The sequence below is a fragment of the Monodon monoceros genome, unplaced genomic scaffold (assembly GCF_005190385.1).
Source record: "Monodon monoceros isolate NGI ecotype Baffin Bay Population unplaced genomic scaffold, NGI_Narwhal_1 Super_Scaffold_3, whole genome shotgun sequence".
Classification (NCBI taxonomy): domain Eukaryota; kingdom Metazoa; phylum Chordata; class Mammalia; order Artiodactyla; family Monodontidae; genus Monodon; species Monodon monoceros.
In genome coordinates this window covers 23,495,986-23,518,711 of record NW_021703780.1, presented here as the reverse complement: position 1 = coordinate 23,518,711, position 22,726 = coordinate 23,495,986, and the positions used below count along the sequence as shown (strand labels likewise).

Here is a 22,726-nt window from a genome sequence, read left to right as displayed (position 1 = left end):
AGCTCGAACCCGTGTCCCCTGCATTGGCAGGCGGATTCTTAACCACTGTGCCACCAGGGAAGTCCCCGTCTCGCTTCTTCATAGCACTTCTGACAGGTACTTCACGCATACTGGTGACTTTTTCACTAACGTGTCTCCTCTTGTAGATTTTAAATGCATTGATTTCGGCTCTCCATTTTCTCTAGCATCTAGTACATTGCCTGGCCCACACGCATGCTAGAGATATTTGTTGAAAGATTGCTTTGTCATTACCACTCCATAAACCTCAAACCATAAATGCAGGTAAAATGTTTAAAAATTACTCCATGGATACCCGGCCTTTCCTTTTTCTCAACAAAACTTTACCCTTGAACAAAATGCAACCTGGTCGGGTTGATTCCCATAGGTTAATGGGACGCCACTGGCTTCCTCAGACTGGAAGAAACTTCTAGCAACACTGCGTATGAACTAAATGAAGAATAAACTGACTCCAAGAAGAACAGCCTCACCTGCACCTCCTGAGATGACTGGAACACAGGGATTAAAGAAAATGCTTGTTTCCGCTGCATTTATTACTAATATAAAAACATGTTAGAAAGAAAAAAAAATTCATTCTCAGTTCTCCAACGGCTCTCATCCCTCCCTCTTGCCCACACAACTCCTGACCCATTTCCCCAGGGCCAGTTCAAAACTGAACCTGTTCACTGCCGTTTTCACAGAAAACAACCAGTGCCAGGGATGCAGGGGAAGAAGGTTGGAAGAGGGCGACAGTACTGTCCAAGTTCCACCCACAGTTAGACCAGGTGGAGATTCACAGAATTCAAACGAAAGGGCTGGTGGCCTCACAATGACATAGTCTAAAACGGGCTGGAGAGGAGATAGGGTAGAGGACACCTCTCGGGCCTGTGTCAAACCCAGAGAAACTGATACCGGGAGAATGGGGAGGACCAGGCAGGCAGCCTTGTGGAAGTTTCACAGTTCTCCCACGTCGGGAGGTGGGGAAAGTCTAGAGGCCACCAACGGCCCCACGCATTTTGGCAGAGAAACTCACTGTAGCGTTGGGAAGTCACAAAAATGCCATGGACACTGAGAAAGGCTATGAGGGGATGCACAGTCTCACAAAGCACAGTGATCACAGACCATAGCGGTGGAGATCATGCTACCGATGCAGAAACTACAAAATCCAAAAGCAGGGAACGTGGCCTCTCAGGAGTGACTCTGCACCAGTCATCCCAACTTGACCCCAGGTCAGACAAGCTGGTGAGTGTCACAGAGCAGCTGACAACACTGGGGGAAGGGGGTGTCACATAAAAAGGACTTAAAACAAGCAGCGAGAAGGGAATGGTAGGAAACTGCTCCAGGGTTCTCAGCAATCCAGGGCGCTACCTGGGGCTGGGTGGACAGATGCACAAGAAACAGCACCAAAGAGGTTTCCTGTTCTGCAGTCAGCTGGCGAGGGGGAAGAGGATCCAGGAGGCAGTTGAATGGAGCAAAGATGGGGTCCCGGAGACGAGTCTCTGGAGGCTGCATCAGAAGGAAGAGCGCACACCGTGCACCAGTCACGGAACACAGCTCTGGACCCCGAGTGGGGTAGGTGGTGATGGAGCTGGGCATCACTGACTGAGGGCGGCAGGTGAACGGCCTCGCGGTAGCCATCACAGGGCCACAGGGAAGTATATGGCCGCCAAGTCAGAGGGCTCCTTCCAGTCTGGATGGGAAGGCACAGTCTCACAGAGGAGGTCCATTTACGCCAGGGTGGTAGAAGGCACAGAGGTCCTCATATCGACAGTGGCCCTTTTTGGCAAAGTGTCGGCAGACGGGGCGGTCAGATTTGTCTGTGAACAAGCGAAAACCGGGCAGTTTAAAAGCGAGTAAGAAAGAAAACAAATGTAACAAAAAGCAGAGATAGAGAAGGCAGTGAGATTTCCTACTCACTACCATTTCCAGATATGATGGAATGGTAGTCTTTCTCCTGGGAGAAAAAACATTCAGGGCTACTCCTACTTCAAAAGGACAAAGGACAGCCCAAAGAAGAAGAGCCATGGGCATTCTGGACATGAGGTCACTTTGGGAGTGATGGGTGTTCAATGTGTGCAGGCATAAAAAAAATGGACCTCACCTTCCATAACCTGGGGTCCATCCTTGGGTGGGCAGGTATTCTTGATAAGAGACCAGCTTTTGAGCCTTCGAGGATTTCTCTGCTCTTTGTGAAAGCCTCCCCTGGAGGGACCCCCATGGCCTGGTCCAGGAAAAGGAGGCTCAGCACTGACCCCCCACCAACCACGACCATATGGGCCAGACCTGGGGCCTAGGCCTCCCCGAATTGGGCCTCTGCCCCGGGGAGGAGGTGGGAGACTCAGCAGTGGTGGGATCATTGGTCCCCTTGATCCCGGAGGACCTCTGTGAAGAGCTGAAGAGAGAGAGAGAGAAGGAGAGGGAGAGAGGGAGAGAGAGCAAGAGAGAGAGAAACATGGAAAGGTGATCAATGGCTAGCTTAATCCAGATAATGAAGCCCTGATTTTTTAAAAACTTTTTATTGAAGTACAATATACATACCAAAAAATACACAATTTTAAGTGCACAACTCAATCATCACCAAAGTAAACACACCTGTGTTTCCACTAACACAGGCTAGAGAAGGGATAGAACCTTATTAGCACTTCAGAAGCCCCACCCCCTCGTGCCCCTCCTCCCCCACTATCCCACCCTACTCCCCAAAAGTAACAGCTATCCTGACTTCTAGCATCATGGGTTAGTTTTTGCCTGTTTTTGAACTTTGCATAAATGAAATCATACAGTCTGCATTCTTTTGTGTCTGGATCCTTTCGCTCAACATCATGTTTATGAGATTCATCCAGGTTGCCTGTAGCAGGAGTTCCTTCATTTTCATTGCAGTGTAGTATCTCATTGTATGCACATACAACTTATTTAGCCATTCTACTGTGGTGGATTCCAGTGTGGGGCTATAACGAAAAATGCTGCTATGAACGTTTTTATACGTGTCTTCGGTACACACATGGATTCATTTCTGTTGAGTATATACGTAGTAGACATATTACTGGGTCCTCAAGTATATGTATGCTCAAGTTTAAGGAAGTCAAACTTTTTTTTTTCCCAAAGTGGTTGTACCAACTCACACCCCCACCAGCAGTTGTTCCATAGACAACCTGTTGTTCCTTGACAACACTTGGTAATGTTGATCTTTTTCATTTTTGCCATTCTGGTGAGTGTGAAAAGCGGTGTTTTGTTTTGAAATTGTGGTTAAAACATGTAACATAAATTTTGCCATCTTAACTACTTCTAAGTGTACATCTCTGTAGTGTTAAGTAAATTCATCTTGTTGGAAACAGATCTCCAGAAATTTTTCATCTTGCAAAACTGAAAGTTTATAGCTACTAAACAACTCTCTTTTCCCCTCCTCCACCCAGCCCCTGGCAACAACCATTCTACTTTCCATTTCTATGAATTTAACTACTTTAGATACCTCAGATCAGTGGAAACATAGAGCAGTTTTTTTTGTGTGACTGGCTCATTTCATTTAGCATGGCCTCAAGGTTCATCCGTGCTGCAGCATGTTACAGGATTTTCTTCCTTTTGGGGGCTGGATCATATTCCATTATATGATTATACCACATTTTGTTTATCCATTCATCCATCAACAGACATTTGGGTGGCTTCCATCTCTTGTCTACTGTGGATAGTGCTGCTATGAACATGGGTGTGCAAGTCCCTCTTCAAGATCCTGCTTTCCATTCTTTTGGGTAAATACCCAGAAGTGGAATTGCTGGATCATACAGTAGCTCTATTTTTAATTTTTTGAGGAATCTCCATAATGTTTTCCATAGTGGTTGGACCACTTTACAATCCCACCAACAGTACACAAGGGGCTCAGTTTCAAACTTATGTGTTTTTATCTTACATTTATTTGATGACTAATGATGTTGAGTTCTTATTCATGTTTTTGGGTATTTAGAGATTGGTTTTTATCAGGTGGCTGTTCTGGTCTTTTGCCCATTTTTCTAACAGGTTGTCAGAGAGTTTTTATATATTCAAGATATGAGCGCTTTATTGGTTATATTGTTGCAAGTATCTTCTACTCTGTGGCTTCCTATTAACTTCTTAATGGTGTGATTTGATTAACAGAAGTTCACGTTTTCTAACATAGTTCAGTTTATCTTTCCTTTATGGTTAGTGTGTGTTTCTTGTCTGTTTAAAAGCTCTCATCTACTTTAAGCCCATGAAATACATTTGTTTTCTAGAATTATTTCTTTACCCATGAATATCCAATTAATTCAGCATCATTTACTGAAAAGACCACTATTTCAGTTCCATCTTCATCATCAATGAAATGGCCACATATGTGTGGGCCTGTTACTGGACTCTTTATGCCATTCTGTTGATTTATATATCTATTGTTGGGCCAATACCACACTGTTACAACTACTACAGGCTTACAATAAGTCTTGATATTCAGAGTAAGCCCTTCCACTTCAAGATTATCTTTGCAACCTCTCACCCTGATCCTCTGCGTTTCCATACAAAAACGTAGAATGTTTATTTCTACAAAAACACTGTAGGGATTATAATTGGGAGTGCACTGAATCTATAGGTCAGTTTGGGAAGACAACATTTTTACAACATTGAGTTTTTCCAGGCTGTCAATACACAACATCTCTCCATTCATTTAAGTACAAAATTCCTGATCTTTTAATTTTAAGTCCTTTCTGGGTTATAGTCCCTCCCTTGCTCCCTTCTCAGGACCTAATCAAAGGATGAGGGCCCCTTCCTCCTCACCTGACTTGGGGTCACCAGGCTTTCCATTGGCCATGGGGGGAGGGCCCAGAAGGCTGGGTGGTCCTAAGGGCAGACATGAAAATATGGTCATCAGAATGGACTAAAAAACTGATGATCCTGTTCTTAGATGTTTGTCTTCTATTACTCATTTCTTAATCTAACCAGCAAAGCCAGGTATGTTCTCAGCAGTGTTATGAGTTCTCACCCCATCTATTTTCAAAGCGTTTTCAGGATTTGCAAAGTGGAGACTCAGCCAAGTCAAGGGAGATAATGAGGGAAGGATACCTACAAACTTTCTCTTTCCCTTACATTGTTGCTATCCAAAAGATCCCAAGGGATTCCAGAGGTAATCCAATTCCTCTCTTTCACTGCTGGCCAATCAGATGGCTCTCCCCCCACCCCCCCACCTCCGAGTAGTTTACAGAAGGCTGCACTTCCACATTCCCCGTGAACGTCTGGTCACAAATTGTCATCCCAGTCATCGCAACCTACAACCTCTCTAGGGCCCCTCTCCCCTGTCGTTTTGCGGCTGCGCACACGAGATCTTTATCTTCTCCCCTGCCTTCTTTAGAAAGGTTTAGTGGCAGGTTTGAAGTTGAGGGTTCAAGTAAGAGAACTCATTTAGTGTTCCATCCCAGCCAGGCCTCCCCCAGCCCCAGCCCCAGCCCCAGCGCGTGCGCCCTTCCTCCTTCCGTTGGAGCCCCCTCCCCCGCACCTTTTCAGCCCCCAACCCCTCGCCTCGGCCGGCTGACAGGCATGTGCACACAACTCCCGGGTTCCTCACCGATGGGACTCCCATCCTCCTCATCTCCAGTCTCTTCCCGCTCTGGCAGTGGGGGCTGCTGCTGCGGCTGCTGCTGATGATGATTCTGCTTCTTTCGTTTCGGCATCGTGGTTGCCGCAATGGCTGCAGCTGGATTTGGAGGGCAGTGAGGAAGGGGCACGCTGAGATCCTGTTTCCGCTTCCGGGGGGCAGTGGACAGTGAGGGTGAGGCTCCCGCCATTTCACTTCCGGAAGGCTGCGGGGAAACTTAGTGCGGCTGTTCTCACATCAGCCGCCTCCCTCAGTCTCTGCCAGGCATGGCAGCAATCTCAAACCTTTCCTTTGCTGCGTTTCTATAAACGCTGTAGAAAAAGCTCCTCGCTCCTGCCCTCGCTGAAAAAACCCTACAGCCGGCTCCTCATAGTGTGCCATAGAGTCGACAGGCTCTCGGGCCAGAAGGCCTGAGAAAAGACGGCTGTCGCACCCTAAGATCGCCACATCCGGTCCCCGGTTTCTATGGTAACAGCTGCAGGCACAACTTCGTGCCCTATGACCTCCTTCCAAAAATCCTTGTTCCACCTCGGTTTCCCTCCTCGGCCGCGCGCTTGCACTTAGGATCTATAAACCTGCTGCTTACCATCGTTCCCACGAGGAATTTGGGTCCCAGCAGGGCGGTGCCCAGGGCTCTCCAGACCACCACTCGCCCCTCAAGACCTCTCACCCTGTCCCCAGTGTAGCCCATCAACTTGGCTTCCTTCCCGGGACGCGCAGTCGCGGCTTTCCTCTAAGGTCCAGCCGGAGGATTGGTAAAGTAGCTTCTGCGCGTCCACGCCCCTTTATCCCGCAGGTGGTAGGACCCTCCCTCCGCTCCACCGCCCCCTCCAGGTGAGTGGTAGCTTCTCCCCGGCTCGCAAGGTAGTGATGACACGCGTCCCCCCTCCTCCAAACGCGATTTGGTAGCGTCCGTGACGAAGTTAGCCCGACCCTCCCACGCGCGCCTCCTTCCTAGCCGCTGCTGCGCCCTCTCAGCTCCACTGGCTCTCACGTGCGGGTAGCCCACCCCGCATCATCCTCTCGCTTCGCTCCCGTGGGAAGTGACTGTATTTCCCCCTGGTTGCCTTCCACCCGTGCCGCCTGGGCGCATCGGCCTGGCCCGCCCGCTGACGTCACCTTCCAGTCCCGCCCCCTCCAGTGTCCCGGGCCCTTGCGGCGGGGGCTGGCTCGGGGGGAGTCAGTTGAGGCGGCTGGAGCTCGGCGAAGGGCGGGCCAGGTGACTGGTCCGGGCCATGCCGAGGAAGAAGCCTTTCAGCGTGAAGCAGAAGAAGAAGCAGTTGCAGGACAAGCGGGAGCGGAAGCGAGGTCAGTGCGGGAGCCAGGGGAGGGGGCGGGGCTCGGACTCCCGCACATCTGGGAGGAGGGGTGTGCCCGCCTCACCTCTGGGAGGCGTGAGAGGGGGTGGCTGCCGCGCGCCGACGCGCGTGGGCGACCGCGGAGGGGATTCCCTCACCCCAGCCCCCTACATCTGGAAGGGGTGGGGAAGGATGGAGTGTTGGGGGAGGGGAATCCCTCCAGCTCCAACGGGGCGTCATCCCAGTAGATCCCTGGAGGAGAAGTGCCGCCCCCCACGCACATCCGGGAGGGTCCTGAGCAGAGTAGGTGGGAGAGTCCGGCCTCAAAAGACTGGGGTGGTGTGGGGAGGAGCCAGGCCGACCGGGTGGGGGTCTTCTGGCCCGGGAGAGCTGGCCAGCCCTGGCGTCACCGGCTCCTCCCCGCAGGGCTTCAAGATGGGCTGCGATCCAGTTCCAACAGCCGCAGCGGGAGCCGGGAGCGGCGGGAGGAGCAGACCGACACCTCGGACGGGGAGTCTGTGACCCAACAAATCCGCAGGCTCAACCAGCAGCCTGCCCAGGGGCTGGGCCCACGAGGCTATGACCCAAATCGGTGAGAGTGGACAGGGGGCTCTGGCCCGGGCTTCCCCGCCTACCTGGAAGTCAGAGCGTTGGGGGGAAGCCTGCTGCCGTTGGGGGAGGCTTGAAACTGGTGGGGCTGGGTTACCACGGTTCTCCGCGGGCCGCTGGGTCACCGGAGCGGTCCACAATCTTCCCTTCTGGAGGGGCTGGAGAGAGTTTGGCTTTCAGAAGGGTGAAACTTAGGGGAAGGCCTGCTGTTGCGTGAAAGAGATTTGGGAGAGGGCCGACTCAGAGGGGAGACCTGAACTCTGGAGTGAAAGCTTTGCGAAGTTGCCTGCCTAAGAGGGGAATTCGTGGCCAAGGATTGTGATGGGTGACGTGGTCCCTGTCCTGTAGATACCGGCTGCATTTTGAACGAGACAGCCGGGAGGAGGTGGAGAGGAGAAAGAGAGCAGCCCGGGAGCAAGTGCTACAGCCCGTCAGTGCTGAGCTGCTGGTGCTGGACATCTGGGAGGTCTATCAGCCCGGCTCCGGTGAGTGAGAGCTCAACGCCTGGATGCTTGGGACAGGCAGTGGGCTGGGGAAAGGAGTTTGGAAGAGTCAGAGCTGACCGGGAGGAAGAAGGAGTCTGGGATGGATGCACCCTTGAGTCCTGAAACTATCCTCAGACTTACTTGGATTTTTTCTTGATTTCTCAGTCCTGGACTTTCCCCGACGTCCTCCTTGGAGCTATGAGATGTCCAAGGAGCAACTGATGAGCCAGGAGGAACGGAGCTTCCAGGAGTATCTTGGGAAGATTCATGGGGCTTACACCTCTGAGAAACTCAGCTACTTTGAGCACAATCTGGAGGTGAGACTAGAGTGGGGACAGGAGTGGGGCATAGTCACCCGTGGTCAAACTGGTCTGGGGTCATGCAGGAGAGCGACTCTGGGCTCAGGTTCTCTTCCACTGACCTTGTCTTTTCAGACGTGGAGGCAGCTGTGGCGAGTATTAGAGATGTCTGACATTGTTCTGCTAATTACTGATATCCGACATCCAGTGAGTCCTGGGGATGAGGGTGGGTAAGGGGCAGGAGGGGGGAAGATTCTTGCTGGGTAAAGGGCAGAGGCAGGAATTGGGAGTCAGAGAGGTAACCTCTTCTTTTCCAGTCTCCTCTACCCCATCCTGATGTCTGCAGTCAGGAGCTCAGTCTTTATTCATCAGCGTCAGAGCCTGTCACTCCTCCCCTGGCCAACTGCCTTTCCTCTCCTTTATTTCTTTGATGGAAAACTGCATACACATCCTGTTTCCTAGCCCACTAGGGCTAAATAGAAAGTCCCAGTGTGGAGCTCCAGGGGCTTCCCTGTCATATCAGTCACTACAGAACTCGTCCTCACCTGGGATGCTAGGGTAGTGGTTAAGGCTCTAGACTTTGCAGCTAGGCAGCCCTTGTGTGACCTGGCTGTGCCACTTCACTGTTGTCCTCCAGTGGGAGAAAGGGAGGTCTGGAGTCTGTGCGGACCTTTGGGTTGGAGCTCCTTAACACGTACACACGCACTCCTACATACTCACAGACATACATGTGCATTCACAAGCTTACTTATGCAGCTACACGTGCTCAACACAAACATGCACACGTGTGCGTGCACACACACGTTTGTGTACACATGTAGACAGTTGTGTACCTGTGAAAATAGATATTAATTTCTATCCCACCCCCAGCCCTGTGAGTGATCTCAGCGTTTAGCCCAGTATGTTGGGGGTCTCTGTTTCCTTGTCTTCTTTTTAGCTCATTTCCATTCCTAATCAGGCCTTACAGGAAGCCCCCCAGAGACAAACACATAGGTGTTACTTATGCCTGCTTTGTCTTCCTAGTTCAGTTTGGCTGATTTATCCTTGTTGCCCCAGAATCTGCTTCCACCAGGGTCTTGTCTCCAAGCTGTGCCTGCTGTGTGAGGAGCTGGAGGCAGAGAACTCTGGGTTGACCTCGCATCACTCCCTCCTCCTACCATCCCTGTTCCAGGTTGTGAATTTCCCACCAGCACTTTACGAGTACGTGACTGGAGAGCTAGGGCTGGCCCTGGTGCTGGTCCTGAACAAGGTGGATCTGGCCCCGCCGGCTCTCGTGGTTGCCTGGAAGCATTATTTCCATCAACACTATCCCCAGCTCCACATTGTTCTTTTCACCTCTTTTCCTCGGGATCCCCGCACCCCACAGGACCCTAGCAGTGGTGAGTGGGCAATGAGGAGGGCAGTGTGGGAGAGGTGGGGTGGCAAGGGACAAAGGGGGACCTGATCTAGGGCCTGAGGGTGGTGGGAGAGAGGGGGTACATAAGCCCCATGGGGTGTGCTCACGCTTTTGTGCCCTCTGATCTCAGTCTTGAAGAAGAGTCGGAGGCGGGGGAGAGGATGGACTCGGGCTCTGGGGCCGGAGCAGCTGCTGAGAGCCTGTGAAGCTATCACTGCGGGGAAAGGTATGTGCCCCTTAGAGGGGAGCTGTGGGAGGCCGTGGGGGAGACCCAAAGTCCCAAGTCATTTTGCTCACCTTTCCCAAAGTCAGTCCCTCTATTATGGACTCAGGTGAGAGGCCATGGGGTGGGGTGGGAGAGGGAGCAGCCTGACTTGGTGGGACAAGAGAGACAGCAGGGAGGCAGGAGCCCCACTGGTTTGCTGTCTTCAGTGTTACCAGTGCTTTTCAGAAACTCAGAAATGCACCCGATTCCAGGGTGGAGTCAAGTGAAGGCTGGGGAGAGTCGCTGTTGCGCAGCTTGGCCCTACCCAATCCAGAGGGCGCCACTTACATCAGCTGTGCAGTGCATGGTCTGCACCATCGTATACAGTGGCCCTGGGGAGAACCTTCTTCTTCTTTCCTTCCCTGCACAGTGGACCTGAGCAGCTGGCGGGAGAAGATTGCCCGGGATGTGGCTGGAGCCACCTGGGGTAATGGCTCTGGGGAGGAGGAGGAAGAGGAGGATGGGCCGGCCGTCCTGGTGGAGCAGCAGACTGACTCAGCGATGGAGCCAACAGGCCCCGTACGGGAGCGCTACAAGGACGGGGTGGTGACCATTGGCTGTGTGGGTAAGGAAGCGGCGGCCACACATGGCGGCCTCCTAGGAGGCACAGGGTTTCAATATTTGGAAAAGAGGGAAGGTGGTGAGGTCCCATTAGGCTCCAGGGTCTCTGAGGGCAGAGGAGGCTTTCTGCTGTCGTGGAAGGATCACGGCACACGTGAGTTAAATTCTGCTTCTCAGCGTATTGATCTCAAGCAAGTTATTTACCTACTGTCAGTCTTAGTGACTTTGATTTGAAAAATGAGGACAATGATGCTCAATTAAAGGAATGGACGAGGGCTTCCCTGGTGGCGCAGTGGTTAAGAATCCACCTGCCAATGCAGGGGACACAGGTTTGAGCCCTGGTCTGGGAAGATCCCACATGCCGCGGAGCAACTAAGCCAGTGCGCCACAACTACTGAGCCTGCGCTCTAGAGCCCACAAGCCACAACTACTGAGCCCACGTGCCACAACTACTGAAGCCCGCAGCACCTAGAGCCCATGCTCCACAACAAGAGAAGCCACCGCAATGAGAAGCCCGCGCACTGCAACGAAGAGTAGCCCCTGCTTGCCACAACTAGAGAAAGCCCGCACACAGCAATGAAGACCCAATGCAGCCAAAAATAAAAATAAATTTATATAAAAAAAAAGAGCCTAACAAAGCCTGACAGATAGTGATAATAGTAATAATAATAATGTTAAAAATTAACACCTATGTGATGCTTGCTGTGAACCAGGCACTGTTATACGATTTACTTATTAACTTTTTTAGTTGTAATAATCAGTCCATTGTAGAATGATCGTTAAATTATAGTAGTAGCTTAGAAGTGTCAGTTTCTTTCTTGGTCTTAACTCTTTAAGTCTAAGGAGAATCTTCCCTATTTTTAAAAATATTTTACTTATTATTTAAAAAAATTTTTTTATTTTTCACTGCATTGGGTCTTAGGTGCGGCATGCGGGATCTCTCATTGCGGTGCATGGGCTTCTCTCTAGTTGTGATACGCAGGCTTCTCTCTAGTTGTGGCGTGCGGGTTTTCTCTCTCTAGTTGTGGCACTTTACAGTAAAACTCTTTTAAAGAGGAGAGAGGAACGAGGCTGGCGGGGGTTGTCAAAGGAGAGCCTTATCCCCCCACCCCCTTTTGAGAGGAGATACAATCAAGGAGCCCGTGGATACGGAGGGCTGACTGCGCTATGCCATTTTATTTATTTATTTATTTTTATTTTAAATTTTTATTTACTTATTTATTTTTGGTTGCGTTGGGTCTTCGTTGCTGCGTGTGGGCTTTCTCTAGTCACAGCGGGTGCTGCTCTTCGTTGCGGTGCGCGGGCTTCTCGTTGTGGTGGCTTCTCTTGTTGTGGGGCGTGGGTTCTAGGTGCGCGGGCTTCAGTAGTTGTGGCACATGGGCTTAGTTGCTCCGCGTCATGTGGGATCTTCCTGGACCAGGGCTCGAACCCGTGTCCCCTGCATTGGCAGGTGGATTCTTAACCACTGCGCCACCTGGGAAGCCCTATGCCATTTTATATAAGGGACTTGCGCCTCCAGGGAGTTTGGTATCTACAGGGGCTCCTGGAACCTATCCTCTGTGGATACCAAGGGCCAACTGTACTTGAGTGTGTTGTAAACAGAGTGCAGTCAGCACCATGGTGCATCTTTGCCCAGCCTCAGTCCGCTGCTGAATGGCCAGAGTTGCATTTTACAGGGTTGGAGTTTTGCCAGGTGACTAAGAAGAAGGGGAGAGGTGGGACCAGGGAGTGAAAGGTCTATGAGGGGGACTGGCTGTAGAGCTGGATCATGGAATCTAAGTTGCATAAGAAGGGAAGTGAGGACGTGAGTTGGGTATTGAATACTGTTCCCAAGCTAGTCAGTGTCAGAGGCTTATTGGAATGGAGGGACCAGAATAAGTGAGCTGGAAAGACGAGATGTCAGGGCAGAGAGAGGGGTGCTTGCAGGTGAGATTTGGAAGGTGTGAAGTGACAGGTCCAGGGTAAGACCACAGAGGTGGGATGGAAGAAACCTTTGGGAGGGAGATTCTGGCACTGGGAGGCCAGAGTGCTGTAGAGGAGATGTGTGGTGGAAGGTGGTGGTCATGAAGAGAGTGGCAGTGAGCCCCTGGACTCTGTCTTCTCCTTGGAGAAGTTTGATAATGATGAGATACATGTCTCACTTAGACTTCTGCAGACACAGTGCCACGCGATTGTATTTGTTTCTCATTTCATCCTGACCACTCTGAGATTGGAGGTATCTGCTCTGTAAAATGCGGAAACAGAGACTCAGAAAATTAAGTAAATTGCCATGAGGTCACAAAACTTAGGTAAATGGGGAGGCCAGGATTCAGCCCTGGCAGCCCAGAGCCTGATTTGTAACTTGCGATGTTATACCGCTTCCTTTCTTTCTTTCTGCACCTTAGTTCTCCATTCATCTATAGCTATAGCACAGCATCCTGCCTGTCACAGAGTAAGGATCTGTCAGGTGTTAATTTTCCTTGTGTTCCTCAGGTTTCCCCAATGTGGGCAAGTCCTCGCTGATCAACGGGCTGGTGGGGCGGAAGGTCGTGAGTGTCTCCAGAACCCCGGGCCACACCCGATACTTTCAGACCTACTTTCTCACCCCCTCCGTGAAGCTCTGTGACTGTCCAGGCCTCATATTCCCCTCGCTTCTGCCCAGGCAGTTGCAGGTATAAGGGCAGAGGGGCCAGAGGCGGGGAGAAGGCAGGAGATGGAGGAAGGTGCTGAGTGCTCTTGTTTCCCCTCAGGTCCTGGCAGGGGTCTACCCCATCGCCCAAATCCAGGAGCCATACACCGCCGTGGGCTACCTGGCCTCCCGGATCCCTGTGCAGGCCCTGCTCCACCTGCGCCACCCAGAGGCCGAGGACCCCTCCGCAGAACACCCGTGGTGTGCCTGGGACATCTGTGAAGGTGGGCTCCACACGCCTGGCTTTCCTCCCCTTGCCCTATCTCCTTTCCTCTCCTTCCTCAGAGGTCCTGCCATCGATGGGGCAGCTGGCCAGTCACCCCTAGGCTTCTGTCTCAGGGCCAGCAAGATCTCGGGCCTGGAATATTCTGGGGGAAACTGGAAGGACTGTGTTAGGGGAGTGGGATGATGGTGACTGGGCCTGGTTGATGGTCTCCCCTCCCCATTCTTTTCTCCTTCCAGCCTGGGCAGAGAAGCGTGGTTACAAGACAGCCAAGGCAGCCCGAAATGATGTGTACAGAGCGGCCAATAGCCTCCTGCGGCTGGCACTGGATGGCCGCCTCAGCCTGTGTTTTCAGCCCCCAGGCTACAGCGAGCAGAAAGGTCAGTCGGCCAGTGTTCTTCCCTAGCCCCTGCTGTGATGGAGGCAAAAAGGTGTGGGCTTTGTAGGTGTGAGGATTCAGATTCTGTACTCATAGGCCAGCTCTGTGTTCCTAAGCAGCTCTGAGATGACTTCCTGCTCTATAGAACCAGGGTGGTTAGTTGCCTCCTGGCAAGGTGGTGGTCACATTTGGAGTTAATGTGCAACAGAGCTTCTGTTCTGTGCCCAGTACACGAGAGGTTGAATGAATGCGTGAACAAATGAATGGCAGCAGCTATAAAAGTCATTGTTATTCTTAGTCTTTGCCTCTTCCCCATCTTTGCCTGGCATTAGTTTCTTGCTCAAAACTCTCCATTCTTTTTCTTGTTTTGGTTCCCCAGGCACTTGGGAGTCCCACCCAGAGACCATGGAGCTGGTGGTTTTGCAGGGCAGGGTGGGGCCCGCAGGTGATGAGGAGGAGGAGGAGGAAGAGCTGAGCAGCTCCTGTGAGGAGGAGGGAGAGGAGGACCGGGACGCGGATGAGGAGGGGGAAGGGGATGAGGACACCCCAACCTCAGCCCCAGGGTCCAGCCTGGCCGCCCGAAACCCCTACGCCCTGCTGGGCGAGGACGAGTGCTGAGTCCCTGCCCTGCGCCATCTCCCCCCCGCCCCGCCCGTATCTTTGCTTTTGGACTGACCTGGGGGTCTCTCCCGTCTGCCACCCCAATTGTGAATAAAGATTGTCTGCTTTGTAGCCCCTTCCCCAGATGGACTGAGGTGAGAGCAGCTGTCTCAGGCTGACAGCTGTGGGAGGCTCCGCTGCTTTTCTCCCTTCTTTTTTCGTGCATCCTCTCTGCAAAGGAAGAGTCCTCTTAGGAGTTAATTCAGTGGGTTCTAAGGCCTGAAACCCGCTTCCTCTGCTCACTCTCCCACTTGCACCTTAGGAACCCCATCATCAACATGGGGAGGGGAGGTCACTTCAGGCTTTTGAGGCCTGGTCTAAATTCAGCCCCCTTTGGGAATTTGTGTCAGTCCCTCTGGGATTGGAGCAGCCCCCTGTGTCCCCCTCCCTCCGCTGTCAGACCTGGGTTATACGAGGAGCTTCTGGGAGAAGAAGCAGTAAGAGAAGATGTCACAGCTGATGTCTCCAGGTGAGATATTTATAGGATTTATTCCAATTCAACAAATATTTATTGAGGTCTGACTGTGTGTCTGGACTTATGCTAAGCACTGAACATATAAAGCTGCACAAACACGCCTGACCTAAATATACTGCCTGGTCGTGGTCAAGACCCCATTAATCAGGCACCTAGCTTTTTGGATTAAGATGGGGGTATAATGTCCTCCAAATCCTTAGGGCTCATATAGTATAACTCTAGAACTTCCTGTTGATGGAGGTATTTAGTTAAGACTCGATGCTTGTGAAAATGTTACTTAAACGTGTATGAGTAGTCTTGATTACTGGCAAAAAAGTAGCATGCACGTTTATGATTTGAGCAGAAGAGCCCTTTGAGTGCAGTGTCAACTTTAACTAGTTAAAAGCCTGTAACACTAGGGGGTACTAGATTCATAGGGGAGGGCACAGAGCCAGCTTCCTGAATCCCACTTACCCGGGTTTGAGATGGAGCCAAGGAGACCCAGTGCAGGTTCTTAGCTGGCTTACAGTGTCAGGCACATTTCTGCAGGGGTCAGGTCTCTTGTGAGTCAGGGCACTTTAGGCCTTGCTGTACTTCTCCCTTGTCAAGCAAGCAGCTGGACTCCCAGATTTAATTCTTGGAGAAAAGGAAGAATGGGCTTTGGTTTATTGGCTGCCACAATGTTGCCTGGGTCGGGTGGTAGCAAAAAGTGTTGTTTGATAGGTTAGCCATTAGGTGTAGGGGTGAGGAGAAGAGGGCGTACCAGATTCTTCTCTTTACCCTAAAGCATTCTATTCAGGTTCTGGGTCTTGGGTCAGTTTCTGTAATTCCAGCAGACACCCTGTCACCCCAGGAGCAAAAGAGGCTGAGGTGTTTGGGCCACACATTTCCTCCAGTTCCCTCCTCCACTGGTCCCAGTGAGGGCATAAATCCTGGAATTTGCACTCCAATGCAAAGTTTAAATACTACCAGCATGTGAATATGCGTGAGGGTTGCCCAAAATGTGCCGTAAAAGAGAAAAAGTTTCAGTGGAGAGAAAAACCCACCTGTCTCCCATCTTGGGCTTTTTACCCTCAGGGATGGGTCTTTTGATGGAAGAAAGAGGACCCCAACTCAGCATCCTTTGAAGGTTCATGATGATCAGGGAAGCTCAGGGGACTTCTCTGCTGCTAGAGATGGGTTGGGGATGTTGGAATCATCTCAAAAAGTGGAGAAAAGAAAAATCAGAATTCTGTTTGTACCCCTGCCTCTGTGCTGCTTCTCTTCACTGTCATTTATCTTTTGCTCTCATGAGTTTCACCAGGGCCATTTGGGAGATCTGGGGGTGGGGGTGAAAGTTGAGACCTGGTGCTGGAGGGGAAGCTGAGAAGGGGGATTTTCATGCTGAAGACCTGAAAGGAAGCAACTCTAACATCCCCAAGGGGCCAGACTGTAAATGATTCTTCCCAGGCCCCTGTCAATACTCACTCTGTAGGAAAGTAACACTGGGAGAAGAACTATCTTAGCAACAAATAGATTTGGGAGGAGAAGGGTCTATAATAACTGAAGACCACTGCCTGAGGCTGAGCTTGAAACTGACTAAAAGGGACAAAGGAAACCAGGGGTCCAGTCTCCCCTCCATGATGAAATACCCAGGACCCCTGTCCTCACGCCCCTCCTGGGTCACATCCACTATGGAGATACTTGACCATGGAGGTCTCGGGCTGTGGGAGTTCCCACAGTTTCTGGCCAGTCTCTTGATGGTGAGAAACTAGTGCTTCTCATTCATGCTGGAATTCCATTTAGATGCTGAACAACTTCTTCCGAGCTTCCATTTTTCTAGACTGAGTTCCAGTCCTGGTTCTGGGACAAGGTAGCTGTGTGTGGTCCAGAGTAGTTCAATTATCTGGGCCTCTGTTTCTTTATTTCTCATTATCATTGATATAGTCAGCGAAATTGGTTGAAAACAATGTGTGTCAGGCATGCTGAATTCTGGGACAAAAAAATTGAGTAAGGCATAGACCCTACCCTCCAAGAATAGAACAGCCAGACACTAATACAGTAATTCCATAGCATATGTAAATTATAAAAGAACTGCTGTAAATGAGTCTATTGAGTTGTAACTAAGTAAGGTGGGTAGAACTATAATCACCCCAAGGATTCATTCACCAATCGAACGTTTGTCCATTTGTCAAGTAATTACTATTTGCCAGTCACTGCTAAGTGGTAAGTGACATAGAAATGGTCCTTTGTGGAGCTCACAATTTATTGGACTATGGAAGCAATTAAATAGATAATTACCAAAAAAGTGTGATAAGTGCTGTGAGAAGGGTGGAACAGGGTCCTGTGGGATAGTGGTGGCTCCATATAGAAGGGTCTTGTGATGCTGGTCAGAAAGGAGTGGAGGACAGGGCTGGGGGCTGTGATTGTATAGCAAGTTATATAAGACAGAAAAAATCAGTGGTCTGTGGTAAAGAATTGCTATGGGAACACCCAGCAGGGGCCAGTCTTGGTGAGTCAGAGGAAGCCTCCTAGAGGAACAGAGGTCCAAGCTGAGGCCTGAAAACTGAGCAGGAGTAAGCCAGGCATTGAGAGGGAAAGAGCATTCCTGAGGGGACAGCAAAGGACAAGGAACAGCACGTAACAATTTTGGAAGACTAACTCGTTCAGCATGGCTGGGGCAGAGGGTTCAAGGGAGAAGTGGCGAAAGGTGAAGCTGGAGAGGTCGGCTTGGGTCAGCTCTCACTGGGCCTTGTCAACCATGCTAAAGATTAAGGCTTTATCCAGAGGAGCACTGAGACCAAGAAGGAGAGATCTGTGCCTTAGGTCACTTTGATTGGAGTGTGGAGACTGGTTTGGAAAGGGAAGAGAGATCAGAGGCTTTTGCAGAGATCCCAGAGAAAGAATGGAAACCGGAATTAAGGGTTTCCTTAACCGGAATTAAGGGGTATATAAAAAGGGTTTGGGGGAAGAGAGATGTGGCTGCACACAGAGATTTGGGTGTCAGTAACATATAGGTGGGAGGAGGGTAACTGAGATAATCCACAGAAAGTGTGTAGCGTGAGAAGAGAAGAGGGCTGAGGAAGGACATGGAGAATATAAAAGGGAAGGCAGGGAAGGAGGAACCAGCAGACAGGATAAAACCTAGGAAGTGTGGTGCATTGAAAGCTTAGGGAAGGAGGAAGGAAGGGCGCAGTGCAGAATGCTGCTGAGGATTGATGACAAGAATGAAGAGTGTCCACTGGATTTAGTAAAAAGCCTTGCTGATCTTGGTGGGAGCAGTTCCATTGGACAGGTGAGGTCAGAATTCCCAGATGTCAGGGGATTGAGGAATAATTTGGAGGAATGAAGTGGAAGCAGTGGAGAAAAGGATATAATTTTCAAGAAGTTTGGTTGTGTTTGCAATGACAAAAACGGAGAGAGCAAAGTATATAAAATCGAGGAAAACAGTTTTTTAAAGTTTTCAACATTTTCACAGGCTGTTTAGAAGGGTCAAGTGGAGGAGGAAAGGTTGAAAATGCAGGAAAGTGGGGATTAGTGATGGAACAAGCCCTGGAGAGCAGGCGGGGGTGGCACTGACAGTCCCGGTGCAGGGATTACCCTCCCGCAGGAGCCTGGTGGCTTCTGTTGTAATAGGAGGAAACAGCGCTGACATTCAGCCGGTTTGCACTGGTACTGCTCAACCAGTTGTTAAAACACTTCTGTACCAGTTAGTAAGTAGTATAAGAGTAACTGCAATAAGCAGTAAAAATAATTAATAAAACAAATTATAATATGAACTCATCAGTTCAAGTAATTAAGAGATTGCGACAGCCATTGGTAAATGGGCTTCCCGCTGCACCTGAGACGCTTTGCAGCGCCATCTGCCGGTGGAGCATCATCACTGCAGGCTGAGCGGCTGCTTTGAGCCTTATTAAATAAATTCTTTAAAATTACCTGTCTAAATTATCTTTGAATTATGGAGTTGCTATTGCTTCTAAGTAGTTTAGCTTCTACTTTGATTTTATTGCTAGTTCACTGTCACTCTTGTGTCCGTAGTAAACTGCAGTGTTTTAATATTTACAAATTCAAGAATTTTTAATAAAATATTAAAGCCAAACTTGAATAAAGAGATAACAAAGTTTGAACATGTTTCTTAATGTGCCTTCAGAAATATCATAAATGAGAATCTTTTGGTTTCACGGGAGAACAAAGAAGAAATAATTTAATGAGCTGCTGCCTGGAATGTCTTCTGTTACTACGTTAAAAAAAAAAAATAATATGGAAATTCTTTCCAACGTTTTGTTTTGAAAATTGTCTAACACACAAACTGAAAAAAAGGACAGTAAACACCCAAACATTCATACAAGGCTTCAACAAATGCTATCATTTTGCCACATTTGCTTTAGTAGTCTCTATCTTGTTATCCATCTGTCTACTTATCCTCTTTTTCCTGAACCAGTTGGAAGCAAGTTGCAGACATCATGCTCATTCATCCCTAAGTCATCAGTATATATCTTACACACCACAATAGAATTATCATGTCTAATGAGTTAATAATTCCTAATATAATCTAATATCATATTCAAGCTTTCCCAATTTAAATGTCTTTTATAGCATTAAAGAAACAAACTAGGAATCAAGTTCCACACATTGCCTTTTGTTGTGATTAAGTCCTCCTCTTTTCCCTTTTTTTTTTTTTTTAATATTTATTTATTTATTTATTTGGCTGTGCTGGGTCTTAGTTGCCGCGTGTGGGAATCTTCGTTGCGGCATGCAGGATCTCAGTTGTGGCATGTGGGATCTAGTTCCCTGACCAGGGATCGAACCCGGGTCCCCAGCATTGGGAGCGCGGAGTCTTAGCTGCTGGACCACCAGGGAAGTCCCTCCCCTTTTCTTTTTTTTATTTTTTAATTAATTAATTAATTTATTTTATTATTATTATTTTTGCGGTACTCAGGCCTCTCACTGTTGTGGCCTCTCCCGTTGCGGAGCACAGGCTCCGGACGCGCAGGCTCAGCGGCCATGGCTCACGGGCCCAGCCGCTCCACGGCATGTGGGATCTTCCCGGACCGGGGCACGAACCCGTGTCCCCTGCATCGGCAGGTGGACTCTCAACCACTGCGCCACCAGGGAAGCCCCCCTTTTCTTTTTAATCCAGAAGAATCCAGTCTTTTTCTTCATAGAACTGACTCTTTGAAGAGACTAGGCCAGCCTCTTCTATAGAATGTCCTACATTCTGGATTTGTCTTATTGTTTCTATGCTGTCATTTAACTTGTTCCTCTAGCTCATATTTTTTTAATTAAAAAAAATTAGATTCTAGTTACCCAACTTTGTGACTAATTCTTCAAAAGTGCTGCGTTCTTCACATTGCCTCACATTGGAATGCATGTAATAAGAGGTCATGCCACAGCTAATGATGCTAAGTGTAATCACTTGGTTAAGGTGGATACTGTCCGATCTGTCCTATGAAGGTAAAGCGTTTCCCTTTGCAATTAGCAAGTCATCTGCATGGTTCTTTGACACTGTGATTTTTTTTTTTTTTTTTTTTTGGCTGCACTACATACCTTGTGGGATCTTAGTTCCCCAACCAGGGATCAAACCCAGGCCCCTGGCAGTGAGAGCATGGAGTCCTAACCACTGGACCACCAGGGAATTCCTGACACTGAATATTCTAAAAAAGCTTTCACCCAATAATTGGCATCCATAGTGATCCTTGCCTGAATGTGTTATTTCATCAGGAATTACAAAATGGTGCTTTTCGACTTCTCCCACTCCCCCATTTATAAGGGGATATTAATCTAGAGAGGAGCTTTCCCTCATCAACTGGAAAAGTAGGGCTCCTTCTAAAAAGCCACGACAAATGCTTAATTATTTCCATTTAATTACCAATTTTCAGAGTAAGGTGGTGGTATATTAATCTACAAGGGTAGAAAGTTATAGTCTTTTTTTTAATCTATAGATCCAGGGTTTTTAATCCATTTAGTATTTTATAATCAGTTACAGTCATTATTCCTTTTGTGCTCAAACTGTATCAAATGTGTCCAGTAGGAGCCCTTTTAAGCTGACTCCTGTGTCCTTTTGACATGCCCCAAAGTTATCTTGACCACTTTCTTGCTTCTGGCATGATGAGGTCCCAGGCTCAGTTTTTACTTTCCCGCGCTTCAGACATGAAATCAGCCATTTCTCCAAGGAGCACTGGTTCTTTTAACGAATAATGGTATATAAAAACCACTGTTTAGGTTCTCGGAGAGCTCATTGCTATAGAGGTATCACTGCTTTAAGACACTTTTAGTGTTTAGAAAAATCATGAATTCATGGTGATATTTCCAATTCAAATTTTACATTGTAGTTTTCTCTCAACTTCTTTAACTTTGTATTTTATATCTTTTATCAGGCTAATTGAAAATCTTAATAACTTTGATGTATTTATCTATTCATTTTATCCTAAAATATACATAAAATAATTTCAAAATTGCAATATTTAATACTACTAACAATAAAATTACTGAGTGAAATTTAATATTTACTAGCTGTTCTTTTAGTCTTTAGAATATTTACCATGAAGGATGTACAGAGTACTGTATTCAAAAGTCACCTGAAATAATTATTTTCTCTTAATGGTTACCTCAAAATATGCAAATAAATAGGTTCATATGTTTTAGTTTTCAATTTTAGACTGATTTTTTATATTAAGTTCATTTAAAATATGTAAAATACTTTCAAAGTTCAAAAGTAGAAATAAGATTTTTAAAATGTACTCATGGGACTTCCTGGTGGCGCAGTGGTTAAGAATTCTCCTGACAGTTCAGGGGACATGGGTTAGATCCCTGGTCGGGGAAGATGCCACATGCCATGGAGCAACTAAGCCCGTGTGCCACAACTACTGAGCCCACGAGCCACAACTACTGAAGCTTGCACACCTAGACCCCATGCTCTGCAGCAAGGGAGGCCACTGCAATGAGAAGCCCGGACATGGCAATGAAGAGTAGCCCCTTGCTCGCCACAACTAGAGAAAGCCCGTGGGCGCAGCAGCGAACACCCAACACAGCCAAAAAATAAATTAATTAATTAAAAAAAAATGTACTCAGACAAGTATGTTTATCGTATACTCCCCATCAGTTTCTTCCTTCTCCCTTCAAGTAATCATTTTTATTGGTTTCTGTTTTATTCTTACAGAGTTTCTTTTTACAAAAATAAACACACATGTTATAAATATTTTTTAGTCTTTCTTATACAAAGAGTAGCATTATACAGACTTAAAAGTTTTTATTGGGCTTCCCTGGTGGCGCAGTGGTTAAGAATCCGCCCGCCAATGCAGGGAACACGGGTTTGAGCCCTGGTCCGGGAAGATCTCACATGCCTCGGAGCAACTAAGCCCGTGCGCCACAACTACTGAGCCCGCATGCCACAACTACTGAAGCCTGCACGCCTAGAGCCTGTCTCCGCACGCAACAAGAGAAGCCACTGCAATGAGAAGCCCGCGCAACGCAATGAAGAGTAGCCCCTGCTCACTGCAACTAGAGAAAGCCCCATGCACAGCAACGAAGACCCAATGCAGCCAAAATAAATTAATTAAATAATTTAAAAAAAGTTTTTATATTCTTAAATTATTTTTACTTTATAAAAATTTTAAAGGTTACTTTCTATTTACAACTGTTACTATATTCCTCACATTGTACAATACATCCTTTAGCCTATCTTACACCCAATAGTTTGAACTTCCCAATCCCCCAGCCCTAAGTTGCCCCCCCACACACACTGGTAGCCACTAGCATGTTGTCTATATCTATGAGTCTGCTTCTTTTTACGTTATATTCATAGTCTGTTGTATTTTTTCGATTCCACATATAAGCCATCTCATACAGTATTTATCCTGGTTT

The 22,726-nt window shown here is 48.5% G+C and overlaps 2 protein-coding genes across 3 annotated transcripts; one reads left to right on the top strand and one right to left on the bottom strand.

The window, feature by feature from the left end:
* Positions 1-533: 533 nt before the first annotated feature.
* PRR3 (proline rich 3) lies at positions 534-6,247 on the bottom strand. Of its 2 annotated transcripts, XM_029243579.1 has the most exons (5): positions 6,174-6,247; positions 5,558-5,686; positions 4,774-4,836; positions 2,099-2,389; positions 534-1,814 (listed from the first exon to the last, which is right to left on the bottom strand). In XM_029243579.1, exons 2-5 carry the CDS (start codon positions 5,661-5,663, stop codon positions 1,708-1,710), a joined length of 567 nt encoding a protein of 188 aa, XP_029099412.1. In that variant the 5' UTR covers positions 5,664-5,686; positions 6,174-6,247; the 3' UTR covers positions 534-1,707. The 2 variants fall into 2 exon arrangements, with proteins under 2 accessions (XP_029099412.1, XP_029099411.1); XM_029243578.1 differs by lacking the exon at positions 6,174-6,247 and having other exon boundaries at positions 5,558-6,024.
* GNL1 (G protein nucleolar 1 (putative)) lies at positions 5,831-14,512 on the top strand. The gene is made up of 12 exons (XM_029243577.1): positions 5,831-6,895; positions 7,312-7,477; positions 7,843-7,979; positions 8,145-8,296; positions 8,414-8,485; positions 9,450-9,657; positions 9,805-9,900; positions 10,310-10,504; positions 12,973-13,151; positions 13,230-13,392; positions 13,631-13,771; positions 14,150-14,512. Exons 1-12 carry the CDS (start codon positions 6,823-6,825, stop codon positions 14,386-14,388), a joined length of 1,821 nt encoding a protein of 606 aa, XP_029099410.1. The 5' UTR covers positions 5,831-6,822; the 3' UTR covers positions 14,389-14,512.
* Positions 14,513-22,726: the final 8,214 nt, after the last annotated feature.

Excerpts from the sequence above, each read along its gene's own strand:
- PRR3 (XM_029243578.1), bottom strand. The coding sequence starts at position 5,777 with ATGGCGGGAGCCTCACCCTCACTGTCCACTGCCCCCCGGAAGCGGAAA. Across the intron at positions 4,837-5,557 it reads GGAGGATGGGAGTCCCATCG|GACCACCCAGCCTTCTGGGC; the intron begins GTGAGGAACCCG and ends GTCTGCCCTTAG. Across the intron at positions 2,390-4,773 it reads GCCTGGTGACCCCAAGTCAG|CTCTTCACAGAGGTCCTCCG; the intron begins GTGAGGAGGAAG and ends CTCTCTCTTCAG.
- GNL1 (XM_029243577.1), top strand. The coding sequence starts at position 6,823 with ATGCCGAGGAAGAAGCCTTTCAGCGTGAAGCAGAAGAAGAAGCAGTTG. Across the intron at positions 7,980-8,144 it reads GGTCTATCAGCCCGGCTCCG|TCCTGGACTTTCCCCGACGT; the intron begins GTGAGTGAGAGC and ends TTGATTTCTCAG. Across the intron at positions 9,658-9,804 it reads CCCACAGGACCCTAGCAGTG|TCTTGAAGAAGAGTCGGAGG; the intron begins GTGAGTGGGCAA and ends CTCTGATCTCAG.